Genomic DNA, 21627 nt, shown 5'->3' with positions numbered 1-21627 from the left:
AATGCGACCGTGTAATTGCACGAGCAGTAGATCTGCGCTCTCAAGGCTCGATGCTGTCATGTCAACGGCTGATCCCATCTGGTTTTCAGCATTTCTTTTTTTCTTTTCCAAGACCTGATTTCCATACCAACCCAAAGCTTTAGAATCCTCTCATCTTATCTGCTTTCCCTCCTCCCTTTTCCTCCTCCTCCTCCTGTTCAAACTCCTTTTAAAACCTGTGTCTTCAGGTCCAAGCAAGAATGATAGGACTGACAGCAAATAGACACATGTCATAGTCAAACACCGAAATGACAGGGAGGAAGCCTCTAGCATAGTTTAGGTTCTGCTCTTCCCTTCTCTGTTCCACTCTCTGTTCCTGACGTCTTTCATATCTGAAATACTTTTTTACTCTTTTCATAGGTGCATTATAGTTCTGTGAGGAGTAATCCACAGTTCTGTCCAACCTCTACCTCTCTCTTTACCACTTTTTAATCTACTATTGGTCTCCACCCAATTTCCTTCTCTTATAAATGACTCTGTCTTCTCACTGTCTTTTTGACCCTCCATCCTTCACATTTTTGCATGTCAGGTACACAGGCTGCATGCTTTCTGCATCTGGGCTTATAAGGATTTAAAACATTCCGTATGCAGGCCTGTATGTAGAGGTAGATAAATGCCTGTGTGACGGCACCGTAATGCGTTACCAATCTACCAATTTACTGCACATCCAAAGAGAACGATGATCCTTTCCTTGGGAAAAACGACTTGGCTATAAGGGCACTTTAGGAGGAGGAATGAGCCAAGTATGTGTTTGTTTTTATTTATTACTGTGATTTTGGGATATTGTTCTTTATATATATGTATATATATAAAGAAATACCATTTTATGTCTTATTTGTATATTGATTATTTAAAGGATATCTACACAAAAGGAGGTTCCAAGAAAGTACAAGATTTCTGCTTTTTTATTAACTATTAACTATTATGTTAACTTAAGCAGCTTGCTTTTGCAAGAATACACAAACATAACAGAGAACTATACAAAGGGTATTTCCTGTAAACAGTGTTACTAAGTATAAGGTGGAATCCATTTTTATAGTGAAACTATGCTGTTAAATTGTTGTTTAAAAAATAAATCCTAAACAAAACTTACGTCAAGAACATTTTAATTCGGCGTTTTCATTAGAAACTAATAATAACTAACCTAACTAACCTAATAATAGGTGAACTTTTCATTGAAGTCATTAGTTTCTTTCTAATTGGCATGGTAGTTAGCACTGATGCCTCAGCGCAAGAAGGTCCTGGGTTTGAATTCGCCATCTTCGGGTGCCTTTCTGTGGGGAGTTTGCATGTTCTCCCCCTGCAGGAGGTTCTCTCCGGGTACTTCAGCTTCCTCTCACAGTCTAAAAACATGCAGTTAGTGGGGTTAGAATAACTGGTCATTCTAAATTGTCCATAGGTGTGAATGGTTGTCTGTTTCTCTGTGTTAGCCCTGCGACAGACTGACAGCCTTTCCAGGGTGTACCCGGCTAGGATAGGCTCCAGCCCTCCATCACCCCTCAGCAACCCTGAATTGGATAAATGGAAGAAGATGGATGGATGATGGAAACTAATAACTTACATGATTGCATTGCTCCATTTAGTATCCCAGTAAACTATTCCTCAGTTCATCTATCTGCAAGTTGGGCTTGTTGGTCTGTATTAGAAGACATTACATCTTCATCTTGATATAATGTGCTTATAGACTCCGGTGAGCAGAACCAGACTGCTGTCATAACATCTTCATTGGCTGTGTTAAATTCACCTGACATAAAGAGACAAGCTTTACACAGTTTTACAGCATAAATGGCCAATATACATACACACATATACATACACACATATACATACACACATATACATACACACATATACATACACACATATACATACACACATATACATAGACAATTGTTTTTAGTCAGGGTCTGCGCCCTTTCTAAGCTGCTGCCCGAGTCTTCATCTTCTTCTTCTTCTTCAAATACACATGCACACACACACACACACACACACACACACACACACACACACACACACACACACACACACACATACCACAGATAAATGCATATGAGTGTGCCAATACACACAGCACTCCTACCTCCCCTTCCCCACCTTCATCTAACACATAACACTTCCTGCAAAATTTACTGGTACTGTGTGCTATGCAGGCATGAGATAACGTCCCAGAAGTTTTCCAAGGGCAGGGCCAGCGCTCAGACATCAGAGGGAAGCAGCGTCGAACCGAAGCTGATTCATTACATGTGTTGCATCTGCCTCCTATTAAAAAGCCCAGAGCACTCTGGCTGTCTCTCCCGGTCTCTCTCTCACACTCTTTGACTGCAAACTACCTCGCGAATCCTTCCATTTACCTCACCTCTCTCTCTTTCGAAAACTCCCTCTTTCTGTCTCTTTCCTCTTAACTTTCAGTTACCTCTGATGACATGCCTCACCTCCTCACAAGTCTCACAGGTTAGCTCTAGCATACGTTGCTACAGCACCAGGACTTAAATGTCCAAATATTACACAGCTTCTTCGTGTTTTTTTCTTCACTTTATTGCCTCATAGTTAGCTCTGAATAAAATTCAAACATTGTGTGTTCTTTGTTCTCCTGAGTCTGTCTGTTATTAGGTTTAAGATTCTTGAACTGGCTTTGGCGGTTAGTTTTCCTGTGAGCTGTCTTAGCTTCTGCTGCTGTTCATTGTAACTGGAGCCCCATGAATATACTCATAATAATATATTATGTTGCAGAATAGATTCTTATTACAGGCATACTGGCGCTGATATGTATGTCAGCTGTAAAGTAAAAGGTTTACACACTAAACAAATAAACAAGATACAGTTAAGATCATTTAGGATCAGCTTCTTGGTCACAGCTCTTGAAAGGGGACTAATTTTAAATCCAGAGACCCAGCACAAGAGCATGATTCAGAAATATTACTCATTTTATACTTTCCCTTTATGCAGTCCCATAGCTCATCCTCTGCCCCGTGCTGGTTGGCCACATATTGATTAGAAAATATGATATCACCCCGACATTCCTGTTAATGACCTATTGCCCCAACCAACTGAAGAACACAGTCTAAAGTTAAACCAACTAAAAGTTTAGGACTCTTCTTCAACTGTCTATCTTTTAATGACTTGCTCATTTCCTTTTAACCAACAATCTCATCTTCAGTGTTTTAATTATGCTGCAGTGAGTGATAGGTATTTTAAGTTGTGTGTGTGCATGCGCGTGTGTGTGTGTGTGTGCTTTCGGTGAATTTGTTAAAAGGAGCCTTTTTGCAGTGCGAATGTCAGCTTCAACTGATAATTATTTCAGATTACATTAGAGGAAATTAAACATTTCTTATAGTACGTGTGAGGGTGACAAAGTTATCAGGTGCAGACACAGGAGAGAGTGTGAATGTTGCACTTCCAAAAATGTAATTTTTACAACTAATAAGATCATTTTCAAGTGTTAAAAAATAATTAATGGTTTCACGGCAGCTGAATGGTCTTTGCCCATGGATCAGTGGTGCACAGTGCCCTGTGTGTAATTTATCAGAGGCAAATTAAAATGTAGAAATCAAGTCATTTATTAAAAAATAACTTGATCTTTGAAGAAACTGGGGTTAGGCTGAGAGCAGTGACTAGAATGTTATACATTAATGATAATACTGATAACTGCTGTCAGTACTTTTGTTTATTGCGTGACCTTCATCTGGATTTGCTTCATATTTACAGAGAGCAGTTCTGGCTTTGATTTTCAGTTAACTTGTGAGTTCAAGTTGTGAAAATCTCCGTGTGTAGCCAAACACCGTGTGTCATTTCGACATCTGTCTGGACCACTGAGCTGTCCCGCCAACAGACTCTTATCAGCTGATAAGACTGTTTACACCAGTCTTATCTCTGTCCACTTAAGGGCGATGTAGTTGAGAGTCATAAGTGATAAATCCATTCCACTCAAAACCTTCGGCACAATTTTCCATCCTACCGTTATTAGAGTCAACACTCGCTATAGGCAAAAAGCCCTCTTTATTTACTGCATGTATCTTTTACAATACTGAATTATGATGTAACTAAGACATAAGGAACTCATTTGTAACATATGTTCTGCAGTGAAAATGCCTCCAATCAGTCACACATCTCTGTTTGAGAGACACAATGTTATGTGTAAACAGTTAATTTTTATTCTTATTTTCTGATCTGTTGGAGAGAATACAGATCTATTTTCACTTTAACTTGGCGATTGGAAAGGACGGCTGAGACGGCTGTAAAGGCACACACACCTGAAAATGAATGAATAAATCATTTTCTCTCTTACGCTCCTAAAGGTTTAGCTGAACACAAAGTGCAAATGTGGCATTTCCAGCAGCATGTACCACAACCTGAAATTGGTTTACTGAGACTTTGAACGTGCCCTTTTTCTTCTTTTTTTTTGAAAGTCAAAGTGAACTTTGACTTGCAAATGATTATGCAAGTTGGGGAAAAATAAACAGCCTCCAATATGATCACCATTTGAATTTTTCTTGTAAGCATGCATAAGAGCTTTGCGAACCTTTGTACACCGAAGTGGAAGCTGTGCGTGTCTCGCAAAAAAACAAGAAATAAAGAAGAGGCTTCACAATTGGAGAGCAAGACGCAGATCCACAGCACTGCTTCCTTGTTTTCCTTCCAATAACATCATTAGCATTTTGACATCATCCTCCTAATTGTTGTTTGTAGCTTTGAGAAATGGTTGCCTTGGAGTGAGAGTTGAGAGGGAGAGGAGGGGGCTGGGGTGTTTCCGCTGTAAGGGGCTTATCTGTTCAGGACAGATACTGTTCCTATGGTCTTGGATGACAGGTAAGGTGTGTGTGCGTGTCTGTTGGTTGCAGTTGTCAGTGAACCCCGGGGACAGGTGCTGAGGGATAGGTTCGTATTTGGGAGCAGATGCACCTCCCCTTCCTCCTCTCTTGCCTTGTTCCCTCACTCCCCCAGGAGGCATATGGTGAGAGTGATTGGAGAGACCCAGGGCCCAGAGGGAATGCTCTTCTCCCCAGTTCATCTGTTTTAGATGGGGCCCTGCGGGACACTCAGGCTCTCCTGAGGTCCCCGTTGGCTGGGAATCAGGCCGAGTAGGTGGCTCTGCTTTCAGGTTGACTGCTTTGTTACAGTGCGGGGCGGTTGCAGTGGCCACCCCTGTTAGCTTTACACTCGGCTGCATTCTACACTGCAATTTTGTGCAGAGGACACAAATGGCTAATAGGTCACACCTTCTCATTTGTTTGCACAGTACCTCATTTATATGCAGCGTGGCTTTTAATCTGCCGACTCTTGTCGTGTCCTGGCGTCGGCGCTTGGAATGGAAACACCATCACAGGCTCGTATTTGTAAACCAGCTTACAAATGTGATGTAGTTCTGAGTGCAGTGGGAGACAGCGTTATGGGGGCATTTTAGGACTTGTATAATATGTGTATCCCTTTTTATGTGGTCATTTATTATAAAGTGAGCTCTATGAATAATGTATGATTAAAAGCTGTAATGGATACACTGGGACTCGTCAAAATAAAAGCAAAAATCCATTTGCGCTCCCTGTACTAAATCCACTTGCTTGTCCTTGGGCTAATTTCCAACTTGGGACTTGGTGGGGGAGTGAGTGCATGTATTGATAGCGATTCAAGGGAGGGAGGTGTTGGTTGTGCTGTAGAGGGAGAGAGAGAGGGAAAGTGAAATAACCCATGGATGAGGAACAAAGTCAGGAATACCTCTCTTTCTCTCTCGATGCATCCTTCCTTTATCTCACTCGCGTACAGAGTCTCTCTCCTTGCCTCTCTCCTGTCTGTGTGTCTCACCATCTTATAGCTCCTTTCCCTGCCTCCAAGCAGCTGCCACTTCTGCGCCTGAAGAAAATGAAGGCAGATGAATCAATTTGGCCTGTGGCCCTAAAGTGCACTTGTCTGCGCCCCAGCTTGGGCGGGAGGGATAATGAGCCGATAGATTGAGCCGGTGCCGGAGCTCGGCACTGAGCGCGGAGGTGCCTTTGCCTGCCGCACCACCGGGCCACCCTCACACACATACACGATCCCAGATAGACACACGCACACACACATGTGCTCCCTGAGCAGCGGTAGCAGCCTGTTGTTGGGTTAATGGGGGTGAGGGTCCTTTGCGCAGGACACTTTTCAGAACAAATTAGAGGAAGGATCTCTATCAGTCATCTTCAGGCCTTCTTGTATTGCCCCTCATCTCCTCCTCACTCTGTGCAGGGGAAGCCCGTAGAGAAGAATAGCAGAAAGAAGGGAGTGTGTGTGGGAGGCAAGGTCCAAGATCTTAGGGTAATGAGGACTGACACTGGAACAAGGCCAAATCACAGCCTCCCTCAGCACTGTTGACAGGTGACGGCAGGCTAGGGAGAGACAAGGCAGAGCGAACAGAGGAACTGGAGCAAGGAGAGGAAAATCGAGGGCAGAGCTAACAGCTTCTTTGATTCAAGGAGGGAAAAGGTGGGAGACCACGCAGTCATTCGATGCCCCCATAAAACCCCCTGCAAGGTGAAGAAGGAGGGAGGATCAAAGGAGCAGTACAACAAAGCATCACCCGCGAGCCTCCTGCCAGCTCCCTGCTGACAAGCTGCCGATTGATAGACACTGCAGGAAGAGGGCGGAAGAGTGAATGGAAAAAGAAACTTAGCCAAGCCTGAGCAGATATGAGCCACTACTATGTCCATCTATGTCTAACCCTTTCTACGCAGAGGGGCTTTGCGACTTCACCCAGGGTTAGAGTAGTATAAATGAGGAGACCCACGTCGGCCCTACTCAACTTGGGGGGAAATTAAGATGCTGGAGGGCCTTTTGAAGATAATTAAAGAGCACAGAGCAGCAACCTCCAGAGATGGTCTGCAGACATGTTCAATACCGAGACTAATGGAGCTAATTTCCAGTACATTATTCATGTAAAACACAGGCCAGCTAAGTGAAGCTGTGTTTTTTTCCTCCTATTTCTCTTCTCTCTGTAGTCTTAAGTCATCTCCCCAGTCTCACTCACACACACATTACTGCATCCTTTTCAGATATGGGATACGTAGCATTGTTGTTTGCTCATTGTTGGTTTCATTAACTCTGTTGTCTGGAATTCAGATGCTGGTCATTTAATGGTCTTAATGGCGTCATTCAGATGCAATCACAAGAGTGACAGTGAGAGGCAGGTTGCATTTGCAATTTTTGGATGGTTTGGGCATCTGACAAGGATGCCTCCTGGGTCTTCTAGGTGAGATGATGCAGGGATGTCCTACAGGAAGGAGGCCACGCTGGAGGAGACTATATCTCTGCTGGTCTAGGAACGTTTCAGTGTACTCCTGGATAAAGTGGAGGAGGTGGCTGGGGAGATGGGGGTCTGGGATCTCTGCTTAGCTAGCTTCCCCTACACCCAGCCCTAGATAAGTGGAAGAAAATGGATGGATGAAAAAAGTCAAGTTTAAAAACACTTTTGAATAATTAGTTATCCCTGCAGTTTTCACTAAGAGCTGCCAAATGTAGGATTTATAGTCAAGACTCACGAGCTGCTCGTTTGGTATTAACGCTATATGATTTTGTGCTAATACAGCCCTGCATCAAATGACCAGTGATGGTTATAACGGCATTACAAGTAACGGCGTTACTAACGGCATTACTTATTTCACTAACGAGTAATCTAACTAATTACTATTCCTATTGTTACAATACCGTTACTAACAAGAGAATGCGGTCACGTTACTATTTTTCAACAAACAGACGGTTGAAGCTGTGTTCAGCTTACCGCACCTTATATCAGTTGCAGGAAGTAGCTGTAAGTAATCTGGGCGCTACAGCTTTAAGCAGCTGCGGACGGTGATCACGATCACTGTCTAGCACAACACCTGGAGCTAAGGAGGCAAAACAATCGCATGAGTGCTGCTGTTTGACTGAGGAAGAATAATTTTTTAAATTGTGTTGATAGGCCACGTAAAACCATGATGTAGATGATAAACAATGTACACGCGGCGTTTTTTCCTCAATAGCTTCGTCTCGTTTAACGTCTAAGGACAGCGCAGCGAGCACTCTCTGAGCAAAAAATAACAAAACAAAAAAACGCCCTTTTGTGTTGGTGGAAAAATGTACCATGTTGACCAATCAAACAATGATATGACAACATGAAGGGGGAAGAGGGGGAAGTTTTAGGGGTGACGGCGAGAGAGGGAGAGAGAGAAAGACGTACATATTGAATGCAGAACACCTGATTGTTATATAAATAGTTTGAAATGGTTATAAAAAAAAAGAGGGTAAAAGGTAAATAGCTGCAAATAACTTTGTTGTTTGCAAAACTTGTGCATATGATTTTAAAATTGACAATTTATATTTGCATTTAAAGTTATGAAATTTGATTCATTAAACATGTTTGTGATGGTTGCAGTAAAAATATATCTTTTTCTACTCGGTTTTTATGTTTTTTCTGTGATTTTAGATCAGTTGTGTTAATACGGTGTGTCAAAATGAAAACATAACCATAAATTCAGAAACGTGAGGTTGTGCTGAAAAGAATGACACCAAACAAGGCAAAGTAAATATTTTTTAAAGGTTAAATGTGGAGGGAAAATCAAAAGTGGTTAAAAATGGCCAGTTATACCCTGGAGCCCAGAGGGTTAAACATTTTTTTAAGTAACACAATAGTTACTTTTCAAGTAATTCATTACTTTTAGAATCTTGTAACTCAGTTACTAACTCAGTTACTTTTTTGAAGAAGTAACTAGTAACTATAATTAATTACTTTTTCAGCTAGTCTGTATTACATGACTGTGCTCACAGTTTCTACACACTTCACATAGCATCACAATAAGAACATTTAGTTGCTGCTACAGTCTGATTAGCCTTCCCCTAATACTGTCTGGAACAAACCTAAATAAAGTTTATTTTCAGAAAAACTATGTGACATTTCGAAGCAGTGATAACAGTGTTTTCTTTCTGTTTTGCCCAGAGTGGATTTTAAAGACATCATTTAGGAATAGAGAATAGTTATAACCTTGGACTTTGTCACCACTTGCAAGCAGTTGAATTTTAGCAAAGACAATTAGTCCCATTGTCAAGCTTACTAACTCGTCCTTTAACATTAATGAGTATACAACAAAAGAAAAGGGGGAAAAAAACATGAAAGCTATATAGCTGGGAGTTTAGGGCCAATTAAGCACCTCCCCAGACAGGAAATTAGTCCCTCACTTAATCACAGGCAGTCCAAGCTGCCAATCCCTTGTCAGAGTTGGTGAATTCCTGCCTAGATCAATTGCTATCCCATGCAATTGAACAGCAGGTTGGGGAACGGTCTTTGCACGCTACATCATTAACCTAGGTGCCTAATTAGAAGCTGTGTTTTGATCAATAGCCAAATTGATTGCTGACTGGGAAATGTAACCCCAAAGTCCCTGAGGAGACGGAAGCACTTTGGGCACTTTGGGAATGTGTCAGCAACGCTGATGCTGAGTAAACAAAGTATTCAGCGCCAGCACTTGACAGCAACACAACTGTGGCTGTACCTCGACGCTCCGTCTCTACTGACGTGCTTGCCTCCCTGCCAAGGAGGATTGCTCTGTTTGTGCTCTCCTTGAGAGGAGGAAATCAAAAGGGCCACCATCTATTTTGAGATTCAAGGAGTGATTAGGCTGACAGCTAGTTGAGAGAGAGCGAGAGAGACCGAGGGAGAGGCGGGTAGAGGTGGAAGTCAAACCTAATTAGGCCCACCTGCCAGGTCTCTCTTCCTTCCATTTCTACACCCTGATTGCTAGGCGGCAGCTCCCCCCCACTGCTCCTCCATGCTCACCCCACCCTACCCCTATCCTGTCACTATTGACCTCAGCACACTGCTAATGCCCCTTGGCCAATCAGCATGCTTGCCCTGGCGGCAGCAGGGTAATTAAAAGGGAATTGTGTCTACTTGGCTTGTGAGCTGGTGGGCACAAGGGTAGACAAACATTCTCTCTCTCTGCCGCCCTGCCTCCCTCCCTCTCTCCCAGCCAGGTGGTACCGTACAGGACCTGTCAGATTAGCTGATGACCCTTTTAATTCTAGCCCAGCCGGGGGCCATAATTGATATTTACCGGGAAAGGTTAATTGTAGCAGTGATCTGCTTAAATTACAGTGGAGATCAGGAGACCGGGGCCAGACACCATACTTGCCACCGGGGGAGCTGCTACACGCAAACTGCTAGTCAAATGGATTACACCCCGCGGCCATTGCTGCTGTACTCCAAGGTGGGGAAGCAGCACGGGACATTGTGATTGGCTGATCCTGCAGCAGCACACAGTCTTCCTTGCTTAGCTCGCCAACCTCCCATCTGGCTGGGAATTTGGTTGCACACCAACTGTGGGACTTGATGGCCTACAATAAAGCAAACCATCCATGTTAGCATTAGGGCTGTCAGGTTTTGGTTTCGCCATGATTTTACATTACATCAACTTTTATTTGATATTCTGTATGTGCTAAATAGTAAGTTTTTTTTCTCTAAAATGTTATACACATGTCAACATTGTCTGCAGTATTATCTACTCATAGTTCACGTTACCTTTAAGTTTTTGCTTGGTCATTCCGGCCTTTTAAAGTTAGCTTATGGAGCTTTTAGAGCTAACTGAGGAACTGGGCTGGACTGGAATTTTAGTCCAGCAGCATATTATTTGCTTTTTCATTTTTCAGCCAAGGTAAGGATATTACAGGTCAGAGCTATTCTGTCCTGGTTAATTTTGCCTACCCAAAGTATGATCGGGTGTGTCCTCACATTATCTAATGTACAGTATGTGATCAAGAAGGAAATGTTATTTCACTCAAGCTGAACTATGCTGACTAGACTTATAGTTAAATAAATCAGTCAAGCTCAACACGGAGCAACTGCATTTGCACTGATCCCTTAAATTAAGTAAACCCAGCACAGTTGTGTTTACTTAATTTGCCCTGCTGCATTACCCATGCTGGCTGGTGCGACCAGCACCTGTTGGTTGAGATTTTGCGTTCCAGGTGTTTTTGTTGCAGCCAGTTCGATTTTGCATTTAACCAAAGTATAAACTGACTCTCACACACTCATTGTATTTCCTTTGAAAGGCTGTGTTCCATGGTCAGTTGAACCCATTTTTATTCGACTGTGCTTTACATAGTCACCTGGTTCAAAGTACATTCGACTAAGTTAGAGGAAATAACATGAGCTGGAATATAAGACACAGTTTAACAGACTTGTTATAAATGATTAAAAAAACTTCCACTTCCACTGCTGGTTGCGGTTTGACAGGAAACCAAGTGAATGAAAAAGTATTTTAACCCTTTAAAGCCGGTCAGAGCGGGCACGCTCCGTTTTGTGTAACTATTTTTAAATCCCGGTAGCTCTGCAACCACGTAAGCTAGCGCAATAATTTTTTTGCATATGAAACCGGAGGAGTTGTACTTAGATCTTATGTCATCAGCTTGTCCTAGGTCACAGTTTCCTTCCACATATAGCTTTGCAAAAACTGCATAAAAAGCACTTGCAGCAACAAAAACATAATATTCCAGAAACAGGCTTTGCCGATCCAATCAGCTGTTTGTAACACTTCCTATGACCATCAGCGTGAACTCTCGCATGTCCGACATGACCTGCCCGAAACTGGAAGTGACGTCATTTTGCAGAAATGTAGTTTTTTTTACCATCAGGGCCTCATGGGCCTATACTGGTGTTTTTAAAAGTTATGTTTGACTTTATGACTTTCTGTGTCGTTTCTGCGATGCTTAGTACTCAAATTGCACTGCTGGAAATAGTTTATTTTGATGCATATGCTGTTTGTTTTTTTGCAAATTTGCACTCTAATATTTATTTTCGTTTTTCCTGCAGTGTATAAAAATTGGTGTATTTCAAAAATAAAACTATGAAGACACTTAAAATAAATTTCCTGTGGTGGGAAACTATTTTGTGCAACTTTTTTGTATTTACAGTTTCTCTTAAATTTCTCTAACTAGAAATATATGTTAAGAAAACAAAAACGATTTTCAAATTTTTTGTAGTTTATTGCACTTTTTTGCAATTTATGTAATTACTATGCACTCCACAGCATGTAAAAATATAATATAAGCTCTGGCGGACTTGGTTCTATGGTAGGTCTTAAAGGGTTAATAAATTTCACATATTTGCAGGTAGATCAGAGTTCTGCTATTCTTTTCTCATGTACCATTGTGTGCAATGTATTGTTTTTGTTTTTTACTTTGGTCTTCTTTGCAATTATTGTGTTTGTGTGTCATTTCTGTCAGTCAGATATAAAGTTGGCTAATGCACAACTAAAATCTTTCTAGCGTGATTAAATGTTTGGTGTTATTAGATCTTGTTGCATGGGCTGACACTGAATTGGAAAATGCAGCGATAGAAGGCAATCAGCAATCAACAACCCAGCCTTCTGTACAATTTTAGATGGCATGAATATTAATAGAGGTTTCTATAGTTTGTTGCATTACACAAAGTAGGTGAGACTAAAATGTGCGCCCACCACAGTTATGAAGTACACTTAGCTCTCAACAAGATAGTTTTAAATTGTTGTTTTTCTCTGGTCTGTGTAAATATTTCAGTCTTCTTCTCTTTGCCATCTTGTTATAGCAAAAAGCTGTTGCAGCTTTTAAATTTGTTTCTGAAAAAAAATACAATAAGTCAGTGTCTTTAAGTAGTGGCCTGGTCGATTCTATGACTACATTTTTAGATGATGGCATCATGTCTTGTGTGTTCTGCAGATCAAACCTTTGGCTCTTCATCCAGTCAAAGTTGGCGAGGACGAGACTGAACTCAGTCGACCACACAGGAGCAACTCCAAAGAGCAGCTCAGTGAGGTGAGTCCACAGACGAGACCCAAACTCTAATCTCAGATAGCGTCTTTGTGTTGGGAAGAATGCTAGTTGGTTAATGTGTCTGTGAAGCTTCTCGGTCATCCAGGTCATCGTAGGCTAAGCAGCTTGGAAAGAAAAGCTTCTGCACCAAAACTTAAAGAAGTCCAGATGCTTTTCTTTCCAAGCTCCCGAGGGTAGTTGGTTAACAGCGCATAGAAAGGACTGGTCACACAATATCACCTAGTTTGCTTGCCATTACGTGAAGCGTGACCAGTTAAATTTAAACATAACCAGGTTCAGCCAGGTGTGGGTCGACCTCACCAACCCCAGAACGGAACGAGTTAAAGGAACGGTTCCAATTATCCCTGCGCCCGCATCCATATGCCAGCCCATTTAGAAGATGAGTAGGTGGCAAAGCAAAATGGAAACCAGACATTGGTTCAGCATAAGGGATGAAATAATGCAATTTAAATACAGGGGAAGTAATGAGAATTTATGCAAAATCCCAAGCAGCTCATTTGAAATGAATGTAGAAATATGCTTCCTAACTAATGCCTGTCAAGCAGGCCTCCCAAACCTAACTAAATTCAATCAGACTGTTCATTTAGCTGACTAAAGCAGGAGGAGCGAGAGAAAGAGAGGAAGAAGGAAAATGTGCAGCTTCCTTTTCCAGCAGGGTTGAAATGATGGGAAGAAAAAGATTTAAAAGAACTTATTAAATACATTGTTTTAAGTTATTCATATTTCCAACCGAAAATTCAGTCTCGTGAAAAAAAAACAGCCTAATTTTTTCCTATCTTCATTTTCTTTTTTCTAAGCCTCGCTGCTCAGTTTCTCTCATGCATCCCCCCTCCGCACTGTTTTTCTTGAATTTGTGTAAAAGGCTGTCTTTTAATGAAAAAGTCAGGAGGAAGAGGCGGGCTTGTCAGATAAAAGCCCAACGCTTGTTGACAGCTCTGACAGGGATATGCGACAAGCACTAAGAAGGAGGGGGCATGAACGAAGGGGGGCGGTGGAAGTGGTGGTGCTTGCTGTAATGGCGAGGGGTGGGGGGAGAACACGGTTGAAAATTGCACGCTGTAATCGGCGACGGTGTTAGATGTGGCATGTCTCTCTAATCTGCTGCCAAATAAATGGTGCACAGACGTTGATCGCTGTAGCCACGCCATCTATATCAATCCATCTCTCCTCCTCTGCCTGTCTTTATCTTTCTTTTTCTCCTTCCATCTTTTCGTGTTTCTTCGCTGGCTGTATTCCACCCGGTGAAGGCCTGGACGTGACACACAGCGTGTCATTGTCTCCCTTATATCTCTTACTTTTTCAGCTCCATGAAATCTCCACCACCGCACTGAGAGCTCTGCTAATTTTCATAAAATACGCTCCACCACATCAAAGTGGTTCCCCAGCTTTAAGAGCTCTTAACTAATGATGCCGCATTGGCAACAAGTAAAATGGATTTCTCTTGTCTTACCGCCAAAGGAAACGGAGACAAATGCGACATGCGGACGCACCCGCCTGCCTGTAAAAACAGTCATGCATCAATTTGTGAGCAGGGGGTAAAAAAAAAAAAGGAAAAAATGCAGGGGATGCTGTTTGTTCATTGCCATGGTCGGGTCTTTATCTGTTTATTTTGACTAGGTAATTGTGCCTGCAGTGCAGTAGGGCCCCTGCACTAAGCCACGCAGGGATTAGGGAAATGTGAGGTGGGAGAGGGGGTGGGTTCCACTGTAACTGTGTCCTGCAGAGGAGGGGGTGGCAGTTGTGCTGCTGTCGGCGTCTCGAAAACCAAACTGTATTCACCAACATATCCACCCACATGCACCCAAACCCACCCACCCACCTTATTTTCCAGCCACAGAGGGCATACGTGTTCACATCCTTTCTCTTATTATTGTCCAACTAGTAGTGATTGGCCCGCCTCCTGGCCTTCATGCAACGGTAAAAAACCAATAGTCTGGGTTAGGAGAAGATGGACAGGACCCTCCCCTTTTAACGCCATGTTTTTCTTTCTTTCTTTCTTTCTTTTTTTTTTTGCAGGAAGAGTGGAGGAGGGGGCGTGGAAATTGGGAGAGGATAAGGGGGTGGATTTAGTAACATTTTTCTTCTCCGGGGCTGTTTAGTTAACCCTTAAATGCCGCCAGCATCCGCCCCATCTCTTTCGCCACCAACCACCATCGCCACCACACACATACTTGTCCTACTCCCTCCCCCAACACTCTCTCTCTCGGGGGCGGGTTCTTAAATCCTTTTGAAGTCCTAAGCACTGCAGAAATCCATTGAGAGCCATGTATAATGGCTTTTAAGAGAGAGTGTTTAGCTGTATGCCGACCCTATGGCTTATGAACCACTGGCGTTTTAATGGATCCCCCTTTCCCTCCCCTCTTTTTCTCCCTTCACCAGCACTAAATCCAATGGATTGTCCCTCATTATCATTTAAATAAGCCTCTCTTTCTACTCAGAATGCTGCAAGTTGAATGAACTCGACATAGTAAGGCTAGTTCCAAATGGCCTTGGCCTCACTCCACCTATGCACATATGCACTTACGCACACAAACACATGAACGTACACACATTTTAACGCACTCACAACACGCACACATATAAACAACAGACCGCATTTTCCTTAAAACACGCTTTTGGCCTTTTTTATCCACATATTTTTGCCTTCCGTTCGGCTCTTACGCCCCATACTCTGGCCTCCTCTCTGGTTGCGGTAGTGAGGATAGCAGAAAGGTTGAGCAGAGTGGGAATAGCCTTTTGATTCCCACAGAGCCTACTTTCCGGTTCGCAGCAGGACTCCTCCCTAATCGTCACCACAGGAGCCGTCCTGCAAATCAGAGGGGCACACAGGCGTTGACAAGGGCTGATGCTTTGAGCAGGTGTGGGAGAATGGATGAGGGACATTGCGAGGGTGCAAAACAAGGGAGGCAGTGGCGGTGAAGGTGTGGGGGAGGTCGTTTTGGATTGAAGGTGGACCTATGGATGAAATTGGTCTAGCAGAAAAGTCTCCTCCAGAGACCAGGGGGGAGAAATTGCCAATCTAGACAGAGGAATAAAAGCAGTGAAAAGTGGAAGTGGAGGGAGGGATTTTGAGATTGGTATTCGTGCTGGGCGCTGACAGACAGAGCAAGAGAACAGAACAAAACCTAGCCTTTTCTGCCTCCATACTGCTCTTGTTCAGTATTTAGAGGACTGCATTAGAAAGCACGGGAGTTAAATGGGCCGAAACACGTCCCTTACTGCATAAAGAGATATTTATCCTGAATAAAAAAGGGACAGATAAAACACAGACAAGTAAAAGACCTCATAAAATTGATGGGCACTGTGTATAATTTTTACACTTTCTTTCTTTTGTAACTCTGTCCACCATCACAAGAATGTCAGCATCATCAAAGGATGACGTTCCAGTGTGCAGGATGACTTTGATCTGTGACAACAGATCAATTTTTGCTCATAGAGCTTCATATATAAGACACGTTATTTAAATGGGTGACAAATCTAGTGACGGGAATTCGTGACCTCATCGTGACATCGTGAGGTTACAAATCACTGTTGTCTAGCAACAGGGAGAAGGCCCTGAAAAGAGGCCGTCCCTCATTCAAACACTGGCCAAATTTGAAGCTGCTTAGAAGAAAAGTTGATAGAAACGTAGAGAACGCACTGATGCATGGATCCCTTTATTATTAGTGAGTGCCTGTTGTCGTTTGATGTCATTGACAGTGCGCTGTTATTTAGAAACTATGTTACCTGAAATGGTGTCATTGTGTGGACACAAAAGAGTGCATCAGCATAAAGGTCAAGGATGATGACATAGAACGGCCTCACCCTAACCCGCAGGACCCCACAATGACACCTTCCCAACAAGTTCGTGTCGGACCTGATAGACTGTTGTTGAGAAATTCAAACAACACACATGCATACAGAGATTTCTTTATTTTTTATAGAGATGAACATGGTGGGAACACTGAAAATGTTAGGCTATGAAAGACTATGATTTTGGAAATTAGCTCTTATTTTTATGCACCATATTTACCGATGGTGAAATATCTGCCCAGTCATCCAAAGAAAGCTTGTTGTGGTGCTCTTCCTAATCTAAGGAGTTTTTTTTAGCACTAAACAGACACTTAAAATCTTCAGCTATAAAATAATTCCTGTATCAAATAGTTTTTTAATTTGTCTCCTGATGAAGGTGATGGAGTCCCTCTCATTCGTCTGTTGACGTCTCTGGGAACTAAATTCAAGCCAATAAATGATACTTAATTTTCACATGTAGCACTGCAGCGCATTATGAGGACAGACCAGTACACCCAGTATCTCACTGTTGTATTTACACAGATGTGGACCATGTTTTCCACGGTGTATTTGTAGTATGGGACTTTTTGTTTTTAGACCAGCTACCCCTGTTGTTCAGAACAGAATGAATGGTAGCAAAGTGAGCAGGCGTGGGGTGCATGGTAGGGCGGGTAAAAGGTTAATGTGAATACTGATATTAAAGCTACGCTGCTTCATCATGTCAGCGTGAGCGAGCGAAACACTCCTTAAAGGTCATCCCTGTTCTCCTCTCTCTCCCTACAGAGTTCCACTCACTCGCTGTCAGGCCGTGGCTACTCGGTAAGTGACATTTTCATGCTTCATAGCTTTACGGCAGAATTACAATCTCCAACGACCCGCTTTATGGCCCCGGCGCTCGACATTTTAATTATGTTAAATAGAGTAATGGAGAAATCATGATATTAGGAACATTAATTCTGGCTGACTGACTGATTAAATTGCAGGAAGGTGTCCTATGCTACCTTGGCAAAAAGGGCCTCGTTTTATTGGCATTGATCAGCGCTGTGTTCGCCTGAGCTGCAATTTCGATGTCAGAGTTTTATATCTTCCTCCAGTGACTGTCAGTGACGGATGTTTCTGCTCACACATATGAAAAAAATGCTTAAAAAGACTTTTGCTTTTGTGCTATAAATCCATTTTTCACTGCAGGAAGGCTGCATGTATGCATGTTACAGTGAAAACTGTCCCGTGGACTTTTGGAAGTGACTGCGTGCTAATAAGAGGTAGTTAGAGAGTTATTTTTTAATCTTGGAACATGTCGCCTGTTCAAGGTAAAGGTGCCCAAGAGAATTATTTAGTGCCACCTAAGAAAACATCAGCTCAAACCTTTTGAACATAAACTAGCTCACAAATTGTCACTACAGGACTATTTTTATCCCCTGAAAGCATCTGTTGCCTTGCCCCAGTGCATTCTCGAACCGTAAATTTGTGTTCTTCCCCTCCCATTGTTTCAATGATGTGTGTAGTCTCTGGATAATACAGACAAGCGGTCGTCCTTTATGTCCTTTCCTTAAAGGGAAACTCATAAGAGGAACGTTGTTTAAAGTGTGCTACTTTTAGCTGATGAGTGGCATATGGCAGTTCTCATTGTAGCTTGGAAGCAATCATCTCGGCAAACAAAACAACTATAAATGGTTTGTCAGCCTTAATCTGCCTCAAAGGACTACAGTTAAAGCACTGAACAAAGCTCAACTTCAGAAGACATTGATCTCTGTGCGATCTTCTTTTTTATTTTGTTTTAATAGAACATGTCACATTCCTTTTCCCCAGTGGCTGCATGCTCACAGATGGATGAAAACAAACAAGACCTTCCAAAAAAGCTTGTGGAGCCCTTTGGCTCGAGCTGTCAGTTTGAGTCGGCAGGGAACGAGGCCCTCTCTTTATCTGAAAGGAAGAAGGAGGGGATCAGAGAGACAGAGGGAGAGAGAGAGGGCAAAAATGGAGGTGGAGTTGGCGTGGAGGTGGTTGTGTGGGAGGCAGGGGCATTGTGCAAGCAAAGGAAAGTCCAGTAACGAGGGCAGGAAGTTTCATGTTGTCTGGCTCCCCACTCCAGCTATCCAGTGGTGCTATCTGCAGCGTTTCTAGCCTACAGGCACCTCCTGGGTACTGAGCTCTGACTCTCAATCTGCTCTGCTGCTGGGCCTGCATGATTTCTGGGGTTTGCTTATCTGTGAGTGCTTCGGGCTTTATAGCGTGATGGTTTGGAAGGAGAGACATGGGGTGCGAGGTCAGGGGGCTTTAGGGAACTGCCAGCAGAGACTGAGTGGATATGGGAGGAGGAGGAGTAGGGCGAGGAAAAGACCAGGGGCTTGATATAGTGTTATAGCTGGAAAAAAAGAGGCTACGTATGTGGGCGGAGGCCTGGTTATGAGTAGGGGAGGGTCAATGAGGCAACTTTGCGCTACTGGCCGCTGATAGCACGGAAGAGCTATCTAATAGTTGGCCTCTGGCGGTCATCGCTATCTGCTTTTTTGCTCCTCCACAATAAAAACTCAAGCTGGTGTACACGGTCCAGTTATCTGTCACAAGTCACTAAGATTTAATAAAGTTAATCTTTCCTGACAGTTTGTCTTTTACTTCTATCGGAGATGCTTGTTTATGCTTCCATAGGTCTTTCTGGAAGACATATGGAATTGAGTGGCCTTGACTGATTGGTTTAGAGAAGAACGTAGAGGACGTTCCTGCATTTTAGTGCTCATGCATAAGGAGTGTTTTATGCCAAATACCTTAATGCTCTCTTTAAATGCTTTGGTTGTTGCTTACACAACACATTAGCTGTTGGTTTAATTGTACTAACTGTGTTTTTGTAAACGGAAATCTTAAGACACAGGTTTTCACATTGGTATGATATTTTTTTTTAATCTATTTTTCAGATAAAACTTAAAGAAAAATGGAAGAGTAAGAAGTGAATAATATCACATGGCTAAATGATACCAATACATGTCTTTACCTAGTGGAGCAAAACACAGCAGGTTTTCTAAGTCGTGCATTTTTCATGCAATTTCTAGTTGTTCAAATTGTCCTTGATAAGGGAAACGGGAACATACCTTCTTTATATGCACACAGCACAAACTACACAACACAAACAGACAGTAGCTTCGTAATAAAACTATTAAAAGTTAACTATTAAACTGAACAGAATTTGTTTATCCAGTTGATGCATTTGAAAGACAGGCAGTCTTGCAAAGGCTGCACCTGTCCTGCTAAAACCCACAACCCTCTGTCCCACCCAGCGCATTTCAGGGTGAGGATTAATCTCCGGCGCACTGAGTCCAGCATTGATATGTAGCAGCAGGAATGAGACTTGCTATCTAGCTCGCTGTGGAAGACTGGATATGGAATTGTTTATCAGTCCAACTCTCTTCTGTCTGCTTAGTGCAGGCTTCATTATAGCCCTGGCTATGTTTGGGAGACAAAATCTGTTCCTTGTTTGCGGTGCTGCTACCTGATTGTTGTTCCAGTGGAGATGGGTCTGGGCTCTGGCGATTTATCATCCTCTCAGGGGCTCCTCGATAAAGAGTCCAACATCTGCACCTGAGAGATACGTGCTGCAAGAAACAGGAAAATGTCAAAAAAAATCTCACTTCAACGATCCGCCCAGCCTGTCATTACCCCTGGGTTACATATATTGTCTGGAGGGGGAGATGTTGTAGCTAAGCCCAAGAAGACAACACGTCGCTCTTTTCTTCCAGATGAAGTGATTAAGCGCCAGTCACCCACCCCACGCCTTTTGAAACCACCCAAGGCCAAGCCACGGCTCATGTTTTCTTTGACGATAAATCCATGCAGGTTTTGTCTGTGACAGTATAATCTAACTAGTCTGTATTAGGAGGGTTTATCTCCGCTACGTCAGAGAGTCAAACCTTAGCTGAAGTGTTTGTGTCGAATAAGAGTATTTGGAGCTCTCAGACACACCCGTTCTTCATTTCCCCGTGCTCAGGTTGTCATAATCATATTTAACGCTAAATGAATACACTCTAAACAGAGCAGTCCCAGTCATGTGTGCATTCTTAAACAATCTTGTTTTAATTGATTTGGCATTCACGACCTCCACGTTGTGACAAATGCACTTGTTTGTCTGAGTGACGAGAGCTTATCGCAAGATCTCTATCAAATACAAGGATTATGTCACTTAATTACAGTAGGAGCCATTAAAAGCTCCATGTTTTATTTAACAGAGTAAAACAGATTTGCTGGATTTAATGCTAAACACAGCAACTCAAAGGAAATTGGGTGTAAATTATAGCTTGAATTTAATTTTTGAAACAAGATTTTCTTGTTAATATACTCTGGCGTCTTCACCTGCAGTAGATGGAGCATCTTGTCTGTCTCTTTGTACATAACTCTGCCTCCCTCACTCTCTTTCTCACCGCGCCTCTTTCCAGTGGGGTGTGCAGGTCTCTCCATACCACTGGCTCTGCACATGGTGAAAATTAGTGAAGGAAACCAAGAGCCCAGCAGGAGTGGGATGGGGCCCTGACATTCTATTGGCCTTGGGGTGGGGCGCTGCCTGTCAGTGGTCGCTCTATGAGGGCTGTCCGCCTTAAAAAATCTATTTGTTTATCCCCGTGTGCGGTCCGGCTTCAGATCCTGGGCCCTGCTGCTCTCTACGCACCAGGGACCTGGGCTGTTGCCGCTAGCAACAGATAAAAATTGCTGTTAACCACAGCAGGGCCCACAACACATCAATCAAGCGGTCTGATAAAGGCTGCAGGCTTCTTGGGCCCCGGCTGAATGGTGCAGTTGAAAATCCTTTTCCAGTGGCTGAGCACACAGAGCCGTGATGATAGAGGCCCGCTATCATTCAGAGTCGAGGAGGGAAGCTTCATTTTCATCAGTGCAGTTCAGGTTTTTTTTAAAGGAGACGCTTTAAAATGGCACCAAACAAAAACGGAAGCGGTCATTTAAATAAAAAAGCGACACAGTGAATTAGTGTTGACTGGGCTTAAAATGTTTATAAAAATATAAAAATGTAAAAGA

At 42.9% G+C, this 21627-nt stretch overlaps 1 protein-coding gene across 13 annotated transcripts in view; it reads left to right on the top strand.

Moving 5' to 3' along the window:
- fbrsl1 (fibrosin-like 1) overlaps positions 1-21627 on the top strand; it is a 285663-nt gene that overhangs the window by 115507 nt on the left and 148529 nt on the right. For all 13 annotated transcript variants that reach the window (XM_026188504.2, XM_026188506.2, XM_080309339.1 and 10 more), the window contains exons 3-4: positions 12724-12819; positions 17392-17427. In XM_026188504.2, coding sequence (XP_026044289.1) covers positions 12724-12819; positions 17392-17427 — 132 coding nt within the window. The remainder of the gene's footprint in view (positions 1-12723; positions 12820-17391; positions 17428-21627) is intronic.

This window comes from Astatotilapia calliptera, chromosome 12 (assembly GCF_964374335.1).
Source record: "Astatotilapia calliptera chromosome 12, fAstCal68.1, whole genome shotgun sequence".
NCBI lineage: Eukaryota > Metazoa > Chordata > Actinopteri > Cichliformes > Cichlidae > Astatotilapia > Astatotilapia calliptera.
Note: the sequence above shows the minus strand (reverse complement) of the source record. Positions and strands in the feature narration are given on the sequence as shown.